Source organism: Dendrobates tinctorius, unplaced genomic scaffold (genome assembly GCF_039654945.1).
Source record: "Dendrobates tinctorius isolate UK_male_01 unplaced genomic scaffold, ASM3965494v1 ptg000062l, whole genome shotgun sequence".
NCBI lineage: Eukaryota > Metazoa > Chordata > Amphibia > Anura > Dendrobatidae > Dendrobates > Dendrobates tinctorius.
Window position 1 is genome coordinate 39,789,997 of NW_027361730.1, and position 16,288 is coordinate 39,806,284.

Here is a 16,288-nt window from a genome sequence, read left to right on the forward strand (position 1 = left end):
TATATTTTTGTATCTTGCACTATTTCAAAGTTTTACACAAAGATGAATTTTCATTTGCATTGCAAGTTTTCGTACCAATACATAGTACAACACTTCTACATCTATTTATTGAAAACTGTAGCCTTTCAAAACTGGGATTTATCCACTTGTCAGCTCTTGTGTGAATGATGTATGAGTTTTATGTATTTAAAAGTTAAAAAAAAAAAAAAAAAAAAAAAGTTTTACTACTGTGTTATCCAGTTGACAGAAGATTAATTGTTTTCAGAGGGAGAAACAAAATAATTTTTTAGTTATGGCTAGCACAAATAAAATACCGTATATACTCGAGTATAAGCCGACCCCCTAATTTTGCCACAAAAAAATGGGAAAACTTATTGACTCGAGTATAAGCCTAGGGTGGGAAATGCTCCAAAGATTATTCCCCCATATGGTGTCCCCAGAAGAAGCTCCATAGATTGTTCCCCCATATACTGCCCCCATAAGAAGCTCCATAGATTGTTCCCCCATATACTGCCCCCATAAGCAGCTCCATAGATTATTCCCCCATGTGCTGCCGCTGCTGCAGCATGTAAAAATAAAAAAAATGACATACTCACCTCTCCGTCGCTGGGTGTCAGATACCTGTCCTGAGTCCATGGCTGCTCCCCGCTATCTGCCACGTCATCAGTCAGTGACATTCAGACTGCAGGAGTCGCGGCGCGCACTAACCACATCACCGCGCCCTCTGCTGTCTGAAGTCACTGACCGATGACAGACAGCGGCAAGCAGCCATGGACGCAGGACAGGTGAGTATCGCTATACTTACCCGTCCTGACGCTGTCGCTTGAGCCCCCAGCTTCTCCGCGCTCTCTCTTCCTGTGTTCAGCGGCCGTGTGATACCGCTCATTAAAACTCATGAATATGCGCATATTCATGAGTTTTAATGAGCGGCACCACGTGACTGCTGAAGGCAGGAACAGAGAGCGCGGAGAAGCTGGGGGCTCAAGAGACAGCATCAGGACGGGTAAGTATGACCTGACACCCCCGCCCCCTCTCCCCCTCCGACCCCCCGGTGTATATGACTCGAATATAAGCCGAGAGGGGGACTTTCAGCCCAAAAAAACGGGCTGAAAATCTCGGCTTATATTCGAGTATATACGGTAACTGTTACAAAGCAAGCTTTCGAGACTGCTTGGGAATATTCATCAGGCATGGTATAACAAAGTGCCTGAAAAACCATGTTGTATTACCATGTCTGATGTAGAGACCCAAATAGTCTTGAAAGCTTGTATTGTAACATATCTTGGCGTGTTTTAATTTTGTTAGTCATTAAAAGGTTTCAGAACTACTATATTTTATTTCTCCCACTGAAAACAATCAGTATTATGTATTTGTACAGTAGAAATTATTGCTTAAATTAATTTTAATGCTTGTATGTTTTCTTGTAACCTATTCTTACTACTAAATGTGTCGGTGTGTTTCATTCATTCTGTTAGTATTCTTTATGTGACTGATACACATAAAGCAACTTGTATAAATCTTTTACAAGTTTTAACTTGCGGAACAATTTCTCTCATCTAATTTAATAATCTGTGCATGAGTTTGACAAGGAATCTAACCAATGTACTAGAACTTTGTTTTCTTTTTTTTAATGGAAACGTTTGGTAGTGTACATTTGGTGTTATTGCTATTGCCATGATTTTATTTTTGATCTTCACTGATTAGTGCTCATTGTCTTGTTCTCTTGCTTCTATCCACATCTGTAGTTAGTTTTTGCTTTCTAAAGTACGGTAACTAGACTTAACTGCTGTAGACTAGCTAGATATCTGCTGCATGACACTGCTATTCCTTTTTTCTAGGCTTAAGGCCCTCAAGCACAGTCGGTGAAAATAAACTATTGCGCGTCAGTGCTTCCAGATACATCAGGCTACATCAGCCATTGCTGAATTTTTTTTCTTCTGTTTTGTAGCCAGTGTTGATCATTGGCTAAAAAAGTCACCTATACCCGTTCAGTGTTTTAAGTGACAATGGACATTTGTCGGTCACTCATCATAAGCCAAGTAAATCTCAAATGAATTGACCTCTTCAACCAAAATGAATGATAATCTACCACTGGTTTGATGGTAAGACCGACAAACATTTGCAGTCAATTGAAAACACCAGTCTGCATTTTGGATTTTGCAGGACTGCTATTGGCACTGGCTACATCAGGGTACCCCAACTCCAGTCCTCAAGGCCCACCAACAGATCATGTTTTCAGGATTTCCTTAGTATTGCTCAGGTGATAATTGCTTCACCTGTGCAATACAAAGGAAATCCTGAAAACATGATCTGTTGGTGGGCCTTGAGGACTGGAGTTGGGGAACCCTGGGCTACATCATTGCACGAAAAAATCCTATATTTGTCAATTTGTAACTAGTCTGTGATGTGTTTGGAGTTATTAATCATTTTCATCTAATGTCTATGGTGCCCTTAGTAGTAGTGGATTCTGCTATTCAATTCTTTCTTTCATCTTTCAGCAGGAAATCTGTTCCACTGTCTGGTTATTAACAGAGCTGTCGCTCATCTTTGGCTAACAGAAATATTGAGTTAAAAAAAAAAAAAGTAATTTAGCAGACCTGTAATGCCTGGAGTTGTGTGCCCTGTGACCAACTTTCCTATTCCCTCTGGGCTCATGTCCCTAAACTTTATATCTTCCAGGTTCCCGCTCACAGTCTGGGCAGCATACACTCAAGTACGTATGCGATCTTTGCAAATCACATTACTTAGGGTTTTAGAAATGTGTGTGTGTGCCAATGTTTGTTTATATTTGCATGTTTTTCTCTTGTGTGACTGACTAACATTAAAAAAAATAAAAAATAGTTTTCTTCATTCTGCAAAGGCAGATGTTGTTCTGTCCGTACATTAGACTTAAAGGTTTGTTCCATTTTCATGATCTAGATATAAGTAGAGATGAGAGAATTTCAGGTCAGTGCTTATGCAGCAAGCTATAGCGCTTGCCGAATAAGCTGCAGAGGAACTCTGCTTCCTGGATCGCGCCGGCTGATCAGCTGTTCAGTCCGCTGCTGCATGTGTCGCGGCTGTGTCCCAGTCTCGACACATGCAAGGAGAGCCTGTTTGTTTGGACTCTCCATGCATGTGTCGTGACTGTCACACAGCCTTGACACATGCAGCTGCGGAGCCAAATAGCTGATCAGCTGGCGCGCACAATGTATCCGGGTTCTCTCTGTAGCTTATTTGGCAAGCGCTATGGCTTGCCGAATAAGCCCTTACCCGATCAAATTTGCTCATCTCTAATTATAAGGCATTAGAAAAATAGTCAGGTTTTTTTCTCCATTGTCTATAGGCTATGCCTTGTATCAACCACATGTATTCAAATACCAGATTCAGTCCATGGCCGAGAATGACAGTGTTTAGGGGTAAATTATCACAATTTTCAGGCAACCAGAAATATGGAAGTTACAGGACTGATAGGCATATTCATGATATGCAAATGATAAACAATTGAAATGTTTTCAAAACACCTTGATTTATTCAATATCGAACATGGGTGCCACAAACAGAAATACACATACAGTAGGCATGCTGACACTGAGATTATTAATGGTTGTCTGAATAGTGTTCTGCCATGTTGAATGCATTTTGGCACGCAAATCATCAAGATCCACTGCTGACATCTCCTTTTACAATTGCCCATCAATGATGTCCTAGATGTGCTTGATGGAAGACAAGTCCGGAGATGCTGCTAGCCATAGTAGCATGTTTAGGCCAGGCAGGCTGGTCGTTGTGTCATGACCATCTTGCAGACTGATGTTGTCATGCTGGAAATTTGCTCCTGGGGCATTTTTACATTTTCTTGTGAATACCTCTTCATGCCACGACTACGTGGTCTAAAAACCAATCTCCAGTAATTATTGCATCCAAATCAAAAGTGGAACTTCTCACTGAAGAGGATAGACTTTCATTCAAGCCTCTATTTCTCTTTTGCTCTGCACCATGATAACCTTTTGAAAGTGATAACGTCATGTCATTGAATCACCTGCATTTTGCTCCTAAATCAATGTTGTTAAAATGCTTTCTTATGGTTTGTATAGATGCTGTTTGAATCCTTAGAAGTACAGTATACTGTAGATCACTGTTTGCCATTCTTTGAATCTGATAAAAAGACGTGGACAAAAAAATGAAGAGCCCTTCACAAGGGACCGAAACACCAGTCCTGCTCCCAGGATTATGATGTCGGGTGGAAAAATATATGTTGGCCTCACATCATTCCAATGACACTGATCATGCACTGTTAAACTAGTTTGGTAATGCAACCAGTAGTACGGCCATTTCTCCAAAGTGTCCAGGTAGTCATTTTTCATCATTACCATACAAGAATGCATATTGATTGCTGTCAGCAACTTGTGTGGTCTAAAAATGCTACCATGGCCCGCAGCTAATCTGGGACATCATTGTTCGGCAATTGCAAAAGGAGCTGCAAGCAGCGGTTTTTGATGATTGGCATGCAAAATATGACCATTAATGACCTCACTGATCGCATGCTAAAACGTGTAAGTGCTGGGATTTCTGCATGTGGGCCTGATACTTGAGACTGAATGGATCAAGATGTTTTGAAAAGTTACTTTGCATTTTTCCTCATTTGCATATACTTTAGGTGTCTATCAATCCTGTGATTTCCATAAATCCATGGATTTGCCTTCCCGGCTTTGCAGTTTTAATGTTGAAGAGTGTATATGCAATGTAACTCTGCAGCATTTCTGTAACAATATCTATGATTTGTTTACAGCAGACGTTGCTTCTGATTTTCTGCTGCAGAAATTCAGCAAAACCTATATGAATAAACTCTAAAAAAGAGACTGGGTACAATAATCAAAACTGTCTGACGCTAAAGCTGTCTTTGTTGCCCATAGTAACCAATTATAATGATGCTGACTCCAGAGCTTATATTAAATGAAAGGTGAGGTATCAGTGTGACCTATAATTGCTGCTCTCTTGATCTCACTGCAGAGTTGTGTGTGGTTGTAGCTGATATATCTGCAGGTTCCTCTCAGTGCCTCTGCTCCGGGCTCACAGGCAGCAATGTTGCAATACAGCAGAGCTTTGACAGCTGCAGCAAATATGTTTATAGGAAGACAAAGTTCAGTTCTATTGTTCTGTGTTAGTTGAATGTTTCGCATTGGTATTTCCTCCTTTTTATTAAAAATAATCTCTGGAGGAAGATTCTCATGTAGATCAGGGTCCATCCCATAGCTTGGAATAGCTTATTTACATATAAGAAAAACATGGATATCTCTGAAATAAGATATCACATCACAGATATCAAGGTATAGTTTCATTTAGCTTCCTATGACCTTCGTAGCCATATAGACTGCTTAGAAGGGTTGAACCTACTGACAGATTTAAACTGCTCTGGTTGCTGTGGGCAGCAAAGGCAGTTTTGATAACTCTGTCCCACTGAGTTAAAGTACCGTACATTCAGACTTTTGACTGGTCACCGTAGACAAAATCACTTTTGCTGTACTTGGTTTTTAATGAAGTACTGATAATACAACAATACCATAGTTCTCGAGAGTTTTTGAACCGTTCAAAATTTTCAATATTTTGCATAAATTCGATCTAAAATTAAATTTTCACACAAGTATTAATAGCAGGGCTGTGGAGTCCTCCAACTCCTCAATTTCCCTGACTCTACAACTCCCGACTTCTTTATACCAATTCCACCAAAATGGGCAAAGACTCCATGACTCAGACTCCACAGCCCTGATTAATAGTAGATAAAAAATAAATTTAGATTAAACAAATTAGTAAAAAATATCATATGTTGTCATTTTTTTATTGCGGAAAGTGATCCAATGTGAAATACCTGTGAGTGGCAAAAATATGTGAACCTTTACTTTCAGTATCTGGTGTGACCTCCTCCTTGTGCAGCAGTAACAGCGTTTAAACATTTCTGGCAATTATTGAATAGTTTTGCACATCGGCTTGGAGGAATTTTTAACTATTCCTCACTATGAAACAGCTTTCATTGTTATATTGTTGGGTTCTCTCCTGTGAACTGCTCGCTTCATGTTTTTCCATAACATTTCTATGGGGTAAAGGTCAGGACTTTGACTTGGCTTTCCTAAACTTTCAACTTTTTTCTTCAACTATTTTTTTTATATAAACTCTTATGTGATTTGAGCCAATGTTTTGCTACATGACCCTCATTCTGTTAAGATTTATCTCATGGACAGATGTCCTGACATTTTTCTTTAGGATTTGCCTATATAATTCATAATTCATTGTTCCATAAGTAGTAGGAGGGCATCGTGACCCAGATATAGCAAAATGGTCTGAAACCATACTGTGTTTCACAGATGGTATGAGGTTTTTGTGCTGTAATGCATTGTTTTTCTTTCGCCAAACACTTCACTTTTTAAACAAACAGCTCTATTTTGATCTCAGAACACTTGATCAAGAGCAGTTTGTTTTTTTCCAGGTGTTCTTTAGCAAACTGCAGACTGGCAGCAAGGTTGCTTTTAGCAGAGTAGTAATTTTCTACTTGCAACCCTGCCATACACATCATTGTTGTTCAGTGTCTTCCTGATGGTGGATTTATGAACATTAACAATAGCTAATATGAGAATCCTTTAGCTGTTTAGTGTTACCTTGGGTTCCTTTGTGACCTCATACTACTTGCTGTTAGGAGTGATCTTTGTTGGCTGACCAACAAATAATATGTTTGGTATTAATAGGCTTATATTTTCTCAATTTGTACCCATGTCTGACTGCAGACTGGTGGATTTATACAAACCTTAACCTGTATCAGGTTACCTGTACATGTACTGCATGTATGGATTCCACTATTATAAATGTAAAAAATGGGAGGTACCTTGTTTTCTTACTATAATACGCAATATCTTGGAGGAAAAAGTGGGGGGTTTGTCTTGGGGTATGTGCACACGCTGCGGATTTGGCCCTGCGGATCTGCAGCAGATCTGCAAGCAATGTACACTACCATGTTAGCCAATGGGATTTCAAAACCGCAGTGCACATGCTGCGGATTTGCTGCGGTTTTAAATCCGCAGCATGTCAATTTCTGCGGATTCCGCAGCGGTTTCACACCTGTTCCATTGTCCAGTTGTCAAACTGCAGGGGAAACCCGCAGGTCACTTTACCTGCGGTTTTACCTGCAATTCCGCGTGGAAAAATCCGCAGGTGAATCTGCACTGTGTGCACTCACCCTTATAGTCCGGATGTAATATATATATTATAATCTCCCCTGTGGCTGTGAATGGTGTTGCAGCAGAGGAGGAGCGGGTCACAGGAGGCAGCAGTCAACTGCTGCGGCTAACACTGTTCCCGTGGAAAGAAAATGAATATTCACTGCTCTCCATACCCAGAGTGGGAGGGCACCTCTATGCACTGAAGCTGGGGCAGAGAGGTGTGAGCAATTATGGGCATGTGCTGCAGTGAATATTCATTTTCTTTTAATAGTGGGCACAGCGTTAGCCGCAGCCGCCAGGCAATCATGTGTGCCCGCTGTTAAAGAGAATGAATATTCAATGCTCTCCACTCCCATGGGCGCAATAGTAGCAGTAACCACCGGCTTCCTGCAGGGGCTGTGCGATCTTGTGTGCCTGCTATTAAAGAAAATTAATATTCACTGCTCCCCGTCGCTCTTGGGAGTGGAGAACAGTGAATATTCAATTTCTTTAATAGCGGGCACAATGGCAGCCGCCAGGCGATCACGTGTGCCTGCTATTAAAAAAAATTAATATTCACTGCTCTCCACGCTCATAATTCCGGGTGTGGAGCGCAGTGAGTATTCGGACAGCTGACCTCACCGTGTGAGGGTGCACGGCAGTAAAGTCATGCGCTAGTACATTCTTAAATCAGCTGATGGCATCAGAACACGACGCTGCTGCAAAAAAACTGAGGGTAGATAAGTATTGTTTATTTTTTGTTTTGTGTGCAGCATGATGGGCTGGGCATGTAAACCATCATGGAGGGGACATGTATATTAGGATGGAAATGAAGGGGCCATGTATACCAGGATGGGGATGGTGGTCATGTATATCAGGATTGGGATGCGGGGGTCATGTCTACTTCGATGGGTATGTTGGCCATGTATACCAGGATGGAGGGGGGGGGCATGTATGTTTGCTTGAGTTTTGTTTTTGTCTTCCTCCTCTAAAACCTAGGTGCGTCTTATGGTCTGAAAAATATGATCCTTTACATTTTTTTTTATCAAAAAGCTATGCATCCTTAACCATCATTCTTTGTCAAAAACGTTTCATTACAAGCTAAGCCAGGTTCCTATCTCTTCCTAATTTAATTTGAGGTTTGTCTGGGCACCTGGAGAAGTGAGTAGCTAGAACTAAGGACCATCCATATGACTCCTTGACATGATTGGATGACTTTTACGTATTTTTATAATAAAGTCTAGTACTATTTATTGGAAGTAGCAATTCTAAAATGTAATATCGACTTCAGCGATTGCTACTTCCAATAAGTGGCACTAACGTTCAAGTCCTCTTTCTATTTGAAGAAGCAGTTTGTACACTTGATATCTCTGAGCAGCATTGCAGGACTTCTAATCCACCTAATACCCTAATACTGTCATGCCAGTCCAGGCATGTCACTTTCCACAAGAAGAAACTTTACCCCTTCGATCCCATATACTGTATAAATTGATCACAGTGTGCTGACACATAGTGTGTATGTATGTGATTGTAGTTTGAGTTGAAACTTTTTACATTAGAGATGGTTGTGTAACCTCTTCCAGCCATGTAAGCATCAACAACTTTTTCTGAGGTCCACAGAAATTTCCTTTGCTTGTACCATAATAAACTTCCATAAATGTGTGGTGAATTTCAGACTTTGATAAACACCCTTTTCTGTAACCCTTAACCCCTTTACCCCCAAGGGTGGTTTGCACGTTAATGACCGTGATATATTGTACTTCATGATAGTGGTAAAAATTAATTCATATAACTTGCGTTTATTTGTGAAAAAAACGGAAGTTTGGAGAAAATTTTGAAAATTTCGCAATTTTCCAACTTTGAATTTTTATGCCCTTAAATCACAGAGATATGGCACACAAAAAACTTAAGTAACATTTCCCACATGTTTACTTTACATCAGCACAATTTTGGAACCAAATTTTTTTTTTTGTTAGGAAGTTATAAGGGTTAAGAGTTGACCAGCGATTTCTCATTTTTACACCATTTTTTTTTTTTTTTAGGGACCACATCACATTTGAAGTCACTTTGAGAGGTCTATATGATAGAAAATACCCAAAAGTGACACCATTCTAAAAACTGCACCCCTGACGGTACTCAAAATCACATTCAAGAAGTTTATTAAGGCTAGGTTCACATTGCGTTGGGCATCCAATTATCGGATCCGTTAATGTCACTTTTGTGCACTTTAGCGCCATAGCGCTAACGGTATGCCTTAACACATGGTAGCGCTACGGTATCAAGCGCTACCATGCGTTAGCCCATACAATCCTATGCACAGCGAACGGGTCCGTTCACTGTGCGTTATTGCCAACGCACCCAAAAACGCTGCATGCAGCGTTCGAGGGTGCGTTAGGAAATAACGGATACTTGCTAGCACATGCTGATTTCGGCATACGTTAGTATGCGTTATTTGCATTGCGGTCAATGGGTGCGCTAACGTATCCGTTACATAGCGCTAGCGGATTCACCCTAATGCAATGTGAACCCAGCCTAACCCTTAAGGTGCGTCACAGGAATTTTTTGAATGTTTAAAAAAAATGAACATTTAACTTTTTTTCACCAAAAAATTACTTCAGGTCCAATTTTTTTTTATTTTTCCAAGGGTAACAGGAGAAATTGGGGTCTGCAAAGGTTATTGTGAAATTTGTCCTGAGTACGCTAATAACTGATATGTGGAAGGGAACCACTGTTTCGGCGCATGGCAAAGCTCGGAAGGAAAGGTGCGCCGTTTGACTTTTTCAACGCAAAATTGGCTGGAATTGAGATTACATTTCACATTTGGAGAGCCCCTGATGTGCCTAAACAGTGGAAACCCCTCACAAGTGACCCCATTTTGGATACTAGACCCCCCCAAGGAACTTATCTAGATATGTGGTGAGAACCCCCAAGTGCTTCACAGAAGTTTAGACCGCCCGGGCGTGAAAATAAAAAAAATCATATTTTTCCACAAACATGATCTTTTAGTCCCGAATTTTTTTATTTTCCCAAGGGTAACATGAGAAATTGGACCACAAATGTTGTCCAGTTTGTCCTAAGTACGCTGATACCCCATATGTCGGAGAAAACTACTGTATGGTCACACGTCATTTTTTGGGGCTCAAAGTCCCCCTCTCGGCTTATAGACGAGTCATATACCTGGGGGTAGGAGGGGGAGCAGGGGTGTCAGAGATCATACTGACACCCCCCCCACACACACACGCGTCTCAGCAGCCCCCTTGCTTCTCCATGGTCTCCCTGCCTTCAGCGGTCACGTGGTACTGCTAATTAAACTCATGAATATGTGCATATTGATGAGTTTAATGAGCAGTACCACGTGACCGCTGAAGGAAGGGAGACTGTGGGAGAAGTGGGGGGAGGCTGCAGAGACCGCGCCAGGAGGGGGTAAGTATATTCGATATTCACCTGTGCCCGCTCCATCACTTCTTGCTGCTGTCTGCTGCGTCCTCTGTCAGTGACATTTAGGCAGCAGAGGGCACAGTGACGTGGTTAGTGCGCGCCACGCCTTCTGCTGTCTGAACGTCACTGACACAGGACGCGCCAGACAGTGGTGAGCAGCGATGGACCCGGGGCAGGTGAATATCTCAGGTGCTGGGTCCTGAGCCACGGCAACACCGGCACCTGTCCCCCATAGCACACCGGTGTCTCCGCCTGCTCCAGGACCCAGCACCTGGCCCCCAGGGTCAAGAGGTGAGTATGCCATTTTTATTCCCGCAGCAGCGGCAGCTGCAATATATAGGGCATAATGTATGGAGCATTTTATGGGGGCAGCATATGGGAGGCATTCTATGGAGCATCTTATGGGGCAGCATATGGGGGCATAAAACGACGCATGCGGAGGTATCCGCATAAATCGGCACGACCTGCGTGTACCCAATGTTAAAGATGGGGTACGCAGGCTGCATGCAGAAGTATGCGGCTTTAGGCGCAGCTGACCGGAGGAGGTGCGGCAGTGGGCAGAGCTTCACAGAGGAAGTCCGCAGCTCCTCCGTCTGCAAATGTGAAACTAGCCTTACACACGATGTACTCATCGGCAACGTGATCTCCAGCTTCATCCTCTTTCTCCTCAGTCAGTCTGACGGCGTCCAACCATAATACAATTAGGCATTGAGATGGATGATGCTGGAGATGACCCCCAATGTGCCTAGTGAGGAATAGGACATACAGTGGCATGTAAAAGTTTGTGCACCCCTGGTCAAAATTACTGTTATTGTGAGCAGTTAAGCGAACCAAAGATGAAATGATCTCTAAAAGGGCTGAAATTAAAGATCACACATTGCCTTTTCTATTTTGTAAAAAAAAAAAATATTAATATTTTTGTATTTTTAAAATGTAAAAAATGAAGGGGAAAAAAAAAAAAAAATATATATATATATATATATATACACACACCGTATTTTTCGCTTTATAAGACGCTCCCCAAATTTTGAGTAGAAAAATAAGAAAAAAATATTTTTTTTAATAAAATGGTGGTGCTTCTTATAATTCATGCGTCTTATTGCTTACCGGGGGTGGTGGCTGCGGTGAAGCGGGGTCCCAGGGTCGCTGCTGGAGGAGGCAGGAGTGGGGTGATGCTGCATGCCGCAGGAAGAGATGAGAGGGTGCTCCGATGTGCAGCGCGCTGCCAGGGGGTCCTGTGCTACTGCCAGGGGGGCTTGTGTTGCTGCTGGGGGTCTATGCTACTGCGAGGGGTTCTTGTGCTGCTGCCAGGGGAGTCTGTGCAGCAACCTGGGGCTCTGCCGACTTTTACCGGGTGTAGGCCGCAGGGGTGTTCGCCGGTGCTGTGGGTGTCTCCGGGTGCCCAGCCGTGTCTCCACGTGCCCAGCGGTGTCTCCGGTTCCCATCCCGGGGCTCTGATGACATTTTGTGACAGACCAGAGCCCCGGAGCTCTCTCTCGGTTCCCTCTGTATTGACTCCGGCAATATGGCGGCGGCGCATGCACTGATGGTGATCTCTGGATTGAGATCTCGAGAGATGAGATTTCTGAGATCTTATCTCTCGAGATCTGTCCCGAGATCACCATCAGCACATGCGCCGCCGCCATATTGCCGGAGTCAATACAGAGGGAACCGAGAGAGAGCCCCGGGGCTCTGGCCTGTTGCAAAATGTTGGCAGTGACTACTAAAAATAATTTTTTATTAAAAAATGTTTTTAGTCCTAATTTAAAGTTTAAAAAATAAATAGTATAAAAAGGCAAAATAAACCTAACAATCCTAGGCAGCTGAAAGATATGTCTTAATTGGTGACAGGGCTGGTGGTTTTAGGAGCTAAATGTTCACATCAAAATAGACATTAATAAATACAAGCATAGAGCCATACCTGAGATCATGAATAGTAGCGGTTGAAAAGAGTGAGAAATGTAGGTAACTTGGTCCTTTTTACAATGATGATGATAGCGCTGAAAAGTCCCAGTCCGCAGACAGATGTCTGAGTCTCCGATCACTTGTGGTTACTGCTGATGCCGTAAATCCTGAGATCAAAGCTGTCTTCCAGCGAAAAGTGCACGTAAACGTGCTGTCAGGAGCAAAGTCTGAAGAGCAACGATGGATAATCTGACACAGTGGGTTCTGTCACGGCCGATGACAGCCCACCCGCCGCGTAATCGTCGTTGCAGGACGGTAATTTAGGCAGCGTGTCTGGATAGTAAACCAACAGGGTATGCCTGGATAGTGCAGGACCCTGCGTGACGTCACGGTCACGTGTAAGAACACGTGAATGGTTAGCAGGCACTGGTTGGACCTGACAAATTTCTGACGCGTTTCAGAATCAGCGGATTCCTTCATCAGAGAAGGTCCATTAGAGTTCTATCAGTGCTTATATATCCACGGCTCTCCTATGACTAAGTTCAGACATTAAAAGCGAACAGCTCAATTTCACTGTTTAAGCCATTCGGGATCAAGGTGTTCATCTCAAAAATGATTTTACTCCTCCCTGGACATTTGCTGAATAAAGTTCCCTTTCCTCCAGCTCCTTTTAACTATTCGTATACCAGTGGTTGTAATGCCCTTAATAGAACCCCCATGGTGGGTAAGGAAATGCTGAGAAAGTGGGTGGCCAGTAAATCTGTTAGTAATATTACGCAAATGCTCAGCTATTCGAATATGCATCGGGCGTATAGTTCGGCCAATGTATATCTTGCCACAAGGGCAAGTAATACCATATATAACACCAGTTGTGTTGCATGTGATAAACTCCTTTATGTGTAGCTCTGCAAATTTATTGGCAATTGACTTTTGTTTCTTATTAGCCAGTTTTTTGCAAGGTCCACATTTTTTACAGGGAAAAAAAACGTCTGGTAGTGTTACCTCATTATTAATGCCCATTCCGAAAGGTTTAGAAATAGAGGGGGCTATCATATTGCCCAGGTTTTGTGCTTTGCGAAAAATAAATTTAGGATATGGTGGTAGAGATTCTCCTATAATCCTATCATTTCTCAGAATATTCCAATTTCTTTTAACAATTTTCTTGAGAATTGCACTATTTGCATTGTATTGTATGATTATAGGTATGTCCTCTACAGCTGCATATTCATTTTTTTGCTTGCATGGTTGTAACAGCTGTTCCCTCGGTATTTTCTCCACTGTTTCTTTCGTTTTTTGTAAAAACTCTCGATCGTATACCTTATTGGCAAACCTATCTATCATAGCCTCTGCATCTTGGTTAAAGTCCTCTTTTTTGGAGCAGTTCCGATGTGCTCTTATTAGCTGACTTTTCGGGACATTCAGTAGCCAGCTGGGTAGATGGCAGCTGTCCAATGATATAAAGTCATTAGAATCAGTGGGCTTGTGGTATACTCGTGTGACTATTTTATTGTCTTCTGTAAAGATCTTTAAATCAAGAAAGTTGATCTCACTAGTGCTGGTGGTCATAGAAAATTTTAAAAAATACATATTTTTATTAAGTTCATTAAAAAATTGTTTCAGTGAATCAGGACCACCAGACCATATAAAGATAATGTCGTCTATAAAACGATGCCAGAGTACCAGGTTCGCCCGTAGCTTGCCTCCCGGATAGATGGTTTCATGTTCCCATCGTCCGACGTACAGATTTGCATAGCTAGGAGCGAACCTGGTACCCATGGCTGTACCCCACTGCTGGGAGTAGTAGTGCATCCCAAATTTAAAATAATTATGAGTTAAAATAAAATTAATACATTCTAAAATAAAATCAATTTGGTCATGGGGTAATGTGTCTACCATCCCCAAAAAATACCTAACCGCTTCACAACCTTTCTGGTGCTGAATGACAGTATATAGAGAGGTGATGTTCATTGTACCTATAATGTAGTGTTCACACCATTTTACATCCATTAGAATGTTTAAAATGTGGGTACTGTCTTTAAGATATGCTGGGAGCTTCGGTATCAATGGTTGTAAATGACAGTCCACAAATTTAGATAAATTTGATGTTAGACCCCCAATGGCAGAAATAATTGGTCTCCCGGGTGGATTTTTTAGGTCTTTATGCAATTTGTCAGGTCCAACCAGTGCCTGCTAACCATTCACGTGTTCTTACACGTGACCGTGACGTCACGCAGGGTCCTGCACTATCCAGGCATACCCTGTTGGTTTACTATCCAGACACGCTGCCTAAATTACCGTCCTGCAACGACGATTACGCGGCGGGTGGGCTATCTGTCATCGGCCGTGACAGAACCCACTGTGTCAGATTATCCATCGTTGCTCTTCAGACTTTGCTCCTGACAGCACATTTACGTGCACTTTTCGCTGGAAGACCGCTTTGATCTCAGGATTTACGGCATCAGCAGTAACTACAAGTGATCGGAGACTCAGACATCTGTCTGCGGACTGGGACTTTTCAGCGCTATCATCATCATTGTAAAAAGGACCAAGTTACCTACATTTCTCACTCTTTTCAACCGCTACTATTCATGATCTCAGGTATGGCTCTATGCTTGTATTTATTAATGTCTATTTTGATGTGAACATTTAGCTCCTAAAACCACCAGCCCTGTCACCAATTAAGACAGATATCTTTCAGCTGCCTAGGATCCCTTGGATTGTTAGGTTTATTTTGCCTTTTTATACTATTTATTTTTTATACTTTAAATTAGGACTAAAAACATTATTTTTTAATAAAAAATTATTTTTAGTAGTCACTAATTATTTTAATTTATCCAAACCTTACTATCAATCTATATGAATAAGAGGCACATGTACTGAGTATACCCTCGGCTTTTCATGTAAGCGCAAATGAATTTTATTTACTTTTCTTTATTTTCATGACTATGAAAATAGTAGATTCACTCTGATGGCATCAAAACTGTGAATTAACACATGTGAAATTATATAATTAACAAAAAAGTGTGAGACTCTTATATTCTAGGTTCTTCAAAGTAGCCACCTTTTGCTTTGGTTACTGCTTTGCACACTCTTGGCATTCTCTTGATGAGCTGCAAGAAGTAGTCACTGGAAATGGTCTTCCAACAGTCTTGAAGGAGTTCCCAGAGTTGCTTAGCACTTGTTGGCCCTTTTGCCTTCACTCTGCGGTCTAGCTCACCCCAAACCATCTCGATTGGGTTCGGTCTGGTGACTGTGGAGGCCAGGTCATCTGGCGTAGCACCCCATCACTCTCCTTCTTGGTCAAATAGCCCTTACACAGCCTGGAGGTGTGTTTGGGGTCATTGTCCTGTTGAAAAATAAATGATGGTCCAAGTAAACGCAAACCGGATGGAATAGCATGCCGCTGCAAGATGCTGTGGTAGCCATACTGGTTCAGTATGCCTTCAATTTTGAATAAATCCCCACCAGTGTCACCAGCAAAGCACCCTCACACCATAACACCTCCTCTATGCTTCACAGTGGGAACCAGGCATGTAGAGTCCATCTGTTCACCTTTTCTGCGTCGCACAAAGACACGGTGGTTGGAACCAAAGATCTCAAATTTGGACTTATCAGACCAAAGCACAGATTTCCTCTGGTCTAATGTCCATTCCTTGTGTTCTTTAGCCCAAACAAGTCTCTTCTGCTTGTTGCCTGTCCTTAGCAGTGGTTTCCTAGCAGCTATTTTACCATGAAGGCCTGCTGCACAAAGTCTCCTCTTAACAGTTGTTGTAGAGATG

At 42.1% G+C, this 16,288-nt stretch overlaps 1 protein-coding gene across 4 annotated transcripts in view; it reads left to right on the forward strand.

Annotated features, from left to right (window-relative positions):
- Positions 1-16,288, forward strand: part of CUNH15orf39 (chromosome unknown C15orf39 homolog) — a 108,321-nt gene that overhangs the window by 79,218 nt on the left and 12,815 nt on the right. For 2 of the 4 annotated variants that reach the window (XM_073579580.1, XM_073579582.1), the window contains one exon: positions 2,680-2,713. The exons of the other annotated variants lie outside the window; for them this stretch is intronic. In XM_073579580.1, coding sequence (XP_073435681.1) covers positions 2,680-2,713 — 34 coding nt within the window. The remainder of the gene's footprint in view (positions 1-2,679; positions 2,714-16,288) is intronic. 4 annotated transcript variants of the gene reach the window in all.